The 6,169-nt window shown below is 36.7% G+C and overlaps 1 protein-coding gene across 1 annotated transcript; it reads right to left on the bottom strand.

Annotated features, from left to right (window-relative positions):
* Window positions 1–918: 918 nt before the first annotated feature.
* LOC144654649 (solute carrier family 25 member 36-like) lies at window positions 919–3,574 on the bottom strand. The gene has a single exon (XM_078514849.1). The coding sequence runs from the start codon at window positions 3,445–3,447 to the stop codon at window positions 2,446–2,448; it is 1,002 nt and encodes a 333-aa protein (XP_078370975.1). The 5' UTR covers window positions 3,448–3,574; the 3' UTR covers window positions 919–2,445.
* Window positions 3,575–6,169: the final 2,595 nt, after the last annotated feature.

Below are 6,169 nucleotides of genomic sequence, written 5' to 3'. Positions count from 1 at the left end.
ATGATGGAAGAAAATGGGATGGGAAATTAGAGATTTTAAAAAATTTTTCGCTTTATTCGAGTGCGACGTTTATTCGAGGGCGGCGTTTTTAAAAATTCAATTAATTTCTTGCTAACAACGGATCAATTTAGGTTTCTGGGAAACTGCTCACCTACCCCTCCCAAAACCTAACATTTTGCCCAAAGCGATAAGTAAGGGTTAATGTTAGGTTTGGGGAGGGGGTAGGTGAGCAGTTTCCCAGAAACCTAAATTGATCCCTAACAACAGCATAGTAACTGAACATATGAATTTTAAAAATAGAAAAATGTTTTAGTGCTTGTCTGAAAAGTCATTTTCAATATCTTTCACATTGTTACAATCTAGGAAAATATTTTTGAGGCTTGCTCAAACTTGATTATTACTGGATTTGCTTTTTGACTCTATTAATTGGAATAAACGCCGCATTTGATGGAGGCGTTTTATCAAATAAATACGGTGCATAGGGAACTGAAAAAGTTGGTTCTACTTGCAATTATTAATAATTAATTCATGTGGTTTGTATCCTCAAATTTGATGTTTGCGACCGTATCCCGTAAATTTTTCCCCAAGCATCTTGTATCCCTATAATCATTTACTTAAATATCCCGTATCCTGATAACCCCTAATAGGGCCTCAAAATTCATACACAATAGGCCATTTCCGAGTTACCCTTTGCCTTTCTTTCAAAACGAGTCTACGTGTGAAACCATTCATATGAAAATGAGTTTCACCGACAAGACCATTTTTATGCAAATCAAACTCATTTTCATTTGAATGGTTTTGCAAGTAGACTCGTTTTAAAACAGAGGCAAAGGGTAACTTGGAAATGGCCTATTATCCTTGTCTGTGACATTTGGACTGGGATAAAAAGAAGGAAGAATTCAGTTAAACAAGCAAATATCAGAAACCACAAAATATTCATTTTAATAAAAAAAGTATAAATAGAATTTAATACACTGCTTAACAAGCAAGCAAATTCCTACCCTCCCATCCCACGCAAGTATTTTAAATTACTTCCTCTCCACCCTGACCACAAACTTTTCAAGAATGAATTATACCGAACCCTAGTCCCCTTGGGTCCGTATTTTAACAGCTTTGAATTCTTATACCCATAGTAAATTTAAACAAAATAATTATTATCACTCAATTAATTATTAATATTAAAGTAATAAATAAACAGCTTGGGTTGAATTAATTATCTTTGAACTTGGCAAAGGTCATTGAAATAAATTTAAAAATTTAAAGACACATCAGAAAAATCTGGAAACAATTAATCCGTATGTATTATGGAAAGTGTTTTTTCAAAGAAAAGATATTGCTGTTTTAAAAAGCGTTCAAAAATTAGCTTTCATTTGATTGACTACTAATAAATAATTATTAATGTTCGCACTTCTACAAACAGTCAGACTAACTCAGCTCATTTCGTTGACACTTAAAGGGACTATGTCACAGATGCTACCAGATTTTTGAACAGACAAAATTTATATTTGTGTTGCAGGAAACCCAAATATAATAGTCCGGTTTAATTAGAAATTGCTATATTAGAGCACTAAAACTGTTAACGAGCATCTTGGGCTGCAGATGGCTCGGATGGAAATGGATTGCAATTTGAAAATGTTAGGCAAACGTTTTCAAATTGTTTCCGCACGTCTTTGAATATCAATAATTTTAGCCGTAGCTTGATTTCTATCAGCAAATTAAGGTTATAAATTCCTTTTGATGTTCAAAGATAATGTTTATTTAGGGTTAAGTTGCCTACCACTAATTTCAGAACAGTTAGACCAAAAATCTGTGAAATCCCCTGACAGAAGAATACTTCTTTAACACTTTCCACATAATTTCTGAGAGCTACCAAAACTGATCTCGGTCAAAATAGAAATATTCTATTAAATAATGTTGGCCATTAATTTGTTTTCCATTTTCAAATGCATAAAATAAATAAATAAATTGTAATAATTTCTTAGATTCCCGTCATAAAAAACGATACTAAGGTGAATTCTTCAAATTATGAATGTTATTCAAATCTGGGACTTAGTCCAATAACTGTAGCACTACTTAGCAACCTTTGAGCAAAAAGAACAACGTAAATTAATTTAAATATTTATATCGTTGCGAAATCTTCATTTTGCATGGTCCATTGCTAACGAAAGAGAGTATTATTCCCATTGCAAATGAACTTACCACAATAAATAATAACTAAAATAACGTCAAAATCTATCCTGGATATAACTCGATACCAAACCAAACCAAAACAAACTTTCTCAAGAGCAAAAGAAAACTTATTAACAAAATAAGCTATTTACAAATGAAATCTGCCATTGCGTTTACTACGAAATTATGAATTCCATTTGGTTAGAACTTTCAATTTCTGTTAATGATGTGAATTAGCGATTACGAAATTTCGATTTCAAGCATAAACAAGAGGTTTTACGCGTTGCTTGACTCTAAAAGATGTACAACTCCTTCATAAGTGAAGAACATGATTGCAGTATTGGGCACTTGTCGAAGTAAGTGAGTTCCCAAACCTCCGTAAAGACCGCTCCAACCTTCCTCCTTTACGACAGTTTTTAGCGTTTGAAGAAACGATCTGTACTTGTGTTTTCCGAGAAATTCACTTTCTTGTTGACGGAGGCGAGTGCGGGCAACTTCATGCGGATAACAGAGACTCGCAGCGATGGATTTTGAAACGCCGGCAGCGAGCATACACTCAACAACGTTCAGGTCCCGCAGTGTCTTGCGTTGAAACTTCAGTAATCTCGCTTTCACTTGCTCGTAGATCGTGAAATGAACTACCGTCTCGGAGATTCCCACATAAGACGCTGAAAGTCCTCGGTAGAAAGCTCTGATTCCTTCGCTTTTGTAAGCGTCTCTTACTATGTGAAAAGCGCTCACTCTTCGCGCGTCTCTGTTATCTAATTGCAGTCGCGTTTTCACAAACCACAAAGGATTTGTGACTGTGTGATTAACAAACGAAGCAGAAGCGGCCGAAAACATATAAACCAGCGTAGAATCGGCGTTCAGTTTGCCAGATTTGTTCAACTTGTCCTTTGCAGTGGAATACAGAGCGAAGTAAATCGCTCTTGATGGAGTGACACCGATCAACGTGGGCCCAAGGCCTTTGTATAGCGAAAGGAATCCTTCCTGTTGAACCATGTACCTTCCATACGAAATTATTCCCTTGAAGCGGTTTGCTGCGATGTTAAGCTTCGAGTCGGCCACACTGGCTGTACTGAAATTCGCGGCTGGGCCAGTTGACGAGATATTTTGAGTAACACGAAGTTTAGCAGTTCTCTGAAGCCGAAATGCGGACGATTGAAGTCTTGTCTGAATAACTTCAAGAGGACATGTTACGAAGGCGCCGAACGAACCGCCTAAACCACCGGCGACAAAATGGACGATCGCAGAGTGTTGTTTCTGTGGCTGACTCATGATGTTAAGAAAATAACCAAGGAACAAATCTGGCTTAAACACGGCAAGAAAATTGCCGGAGAAAATAATATTGCTCAGCCGGCTTAAAAAATTCTGATGAAACAAAAATATATTACAGGCCGTCTTTGCGGTAACGGCGAGTGACGTCATGACAACACCCCCAGACTTACCATATTTGGGTGGCTTATGTAATATCTTACTGGTCCGCACCAGCGTCCCAAATTGCACGTGAGGTCAATACGAAATGTTGTTTATTCTTGGAAAACAAAAGGAAAACCCACTGTCATGATGCCAAAAGTATAAATGTTTTCAGTATATTTCTTGGGATAATTGAGCTCATAGATAATTCTGTTGAAATTTTCTTTGCGCCATTTTGCAATCATGGGCGGATTAGAAAATCTTTTATTATCTCGTCTGGTTTGAAACATGTTGGTAAATACAGTCTAAACATATGTCTCGGAAGCACGCCATCATCAGGCATCATGTGATTTGCTGTGCGTCGTATGATCGACTACATACATGAACTAATTTTTCTGGTTTAATTTATTTGCCTTTTTTGAGGAAGTCTGCCGAAAATTACGATAAGGCTCTTCCGTCAAAGCGAAGAAAACTAGAATGAAACATAGTGCGGGTGGAAAATATATAATCCGAGTCCCGAGAACCTTTGAAGAGAGAGAGGGGGTCAGAACACTTCTTCAAATAAGCTTTGGAGGTTTTTTGCAGCGCCAATTTTTTTTTTTGGCCGTTTTGGTCTGAAAAAGGGTATAAATTTTAGCCATTTTGGCCTGAAATAAGTATCATGGTTTTTAATTTTCTTTTTCATTATGGTCTAAAACTTGGCATGCTTTTTAGAAAAAACCTATCCATTTTTATTATTATGCGTCTCTTCATCTTTTGAGAAGTGCAGTCTGGTGTATGAATACTAGTTATGCAACGCTTTCGAGTGGTATACTATGGAATATCCCACGAGTCACTTGTATTTTCTCGGTATACACACGAGCCTTTAGGCGAGTGTGTATACGAAGAAAATACAAGTGACAAGTGGGATATTCCATAGTATACCACGAGAAAGTGTTGTGTAACTATTTTATACCATGCCATAGAAAATACGCTTACTAAATTTCATCGAGAATAAGATCGTAGCGCACGATGGGAAGGTTGGGTTGAATACCGTCGAATATACAACGGCTTTCCTGTATTCTAATTGGCTGTATTTTCTATGGCATGGTATAAAATAGGGTATCGAATTTTGGAATTTGTAAGAAAAACACAAATGGGTGGTAGTTTGGTTTCCTTATGACAAGCACGTGAGGTCAGGATATTTTGACAAAATGGCTTTTGTCAGCTAATTCTGTGGAGAAAAAATGTTGATAATTCTGTTGAAATTTGCTATGTACCATTTTGCAATCGTGTCTCCATTGTTCAGTGGAATTAAATTAAAAAAAAACAAAACAATTGATTTTAATCTCCTTCACGTGGTCAAGTATGGCGCTCTTTAATTCAAAAAATAATAAAACTTGGGGTCTGAGAGTCACGTGGGTTCACGGTCAGGTTTGCTTCCTTAAATAATCTTTTTCATGATCTGTCAGTAGTGGGAAAAATTTTTAGATTGAGGTGTTCGTAACTTTCTTTTATTCTTTTCTATCGACAAACGCACAAAGTGGAATGAACAATAATCACAATTTGTAGTTAGCCTAATAAGCCCCGGATAAAAAGCTTCAAGTGCCGAGTCGACCTCTTACGTAACAACATTAGTGTTCGAGTGTTGTTTTCCGGTCGATTTTTTCCTCAATGTTTTTTTTTTCAGTGAAGATTTTCTTTAGGGAATGATACTGTTGTAAACTAAGATTAGGTTGGTTCAATTTATAATGTTTCTATTAAAAATTTTACTTCACCAGACATATGCGACAAAACATTTTGGCGTCTTGGCTCATCGGACCCACCATGAATAGAATATCATTAGTTGCACGAAACACTGCTTACGCAAAGCTGACTTCATGGCGCTTCAAAGAGAAAACTTTACCAGCTAAGAGGCGAAGAAATATCGTTTTTTTTTATTTTCGAGGCAGTGCGACTCTCTTGACCCGTTATATTAAGTAACGTTGATTTAGTTTACGGTAAGTTCGCTCGGAAAATTCAATTTACATGTCTATTTCTTATGTAGATTTCTCAACTATATATCCGCAGACAAGTGTTGGGTTCCCTTACTGGACAGGTGTGAAAAAATAATCGAAAGAAATAAGCATATACCCGCCTGAAAAAAAATGAATGATTATTTATTGTCCCTCCGCCAGTCATTTCCTGTAAAAACCGGGTTCATCGGCTTAAAAATTTCTATGATGAAATTAGAATTCTATGAAATCACGAGCAAGGGTCCCGTGCTTGACATGGAAATGTTTGCGCTTCTGTGATTGGGCAATAATAGTCGGCAACTCTTTGGTCACTTTAACGTTGAACTGCGCACGTGGAAACTGTTGTAAAGCTCCTTCACAAGTAATACAGAAGTTTGCATTTGCACTTGCTTTACGGAGAACAAAAAAACTGATGGGCTTTTGCAAACTTCTTCACGTCGACACCCTTGAATATCCCTTTGACATGGAAAGCCAACTTTTTACTATCTTTGACCAAAATTACACAAATATTATGCAATTATCATTACTAACATGGCACACCTCCCGCCTGCGTTTGGCGTTTCTAATTTTCTTTGGTGGTCCATGAATTC

The sequence above is a fragment of the Oculina patagonica genome, chromosome 5, assembly GCF_052425735.1.
Source record: "Oculina patagonica isolate OP01 chromosome 5, crgOcupat, whole genome shotgun sequence".
Taxonomy (NCBI): domain Eukaryota; kingdom Metazoa; phylum Cnidaria; class Anthozoa; order Scleractinia; family Oculinidae; genus Oculina; species Oculina patagonica.
This window is presented reverse-complemented; position numbering and strand designations above follow the sequence as displayed.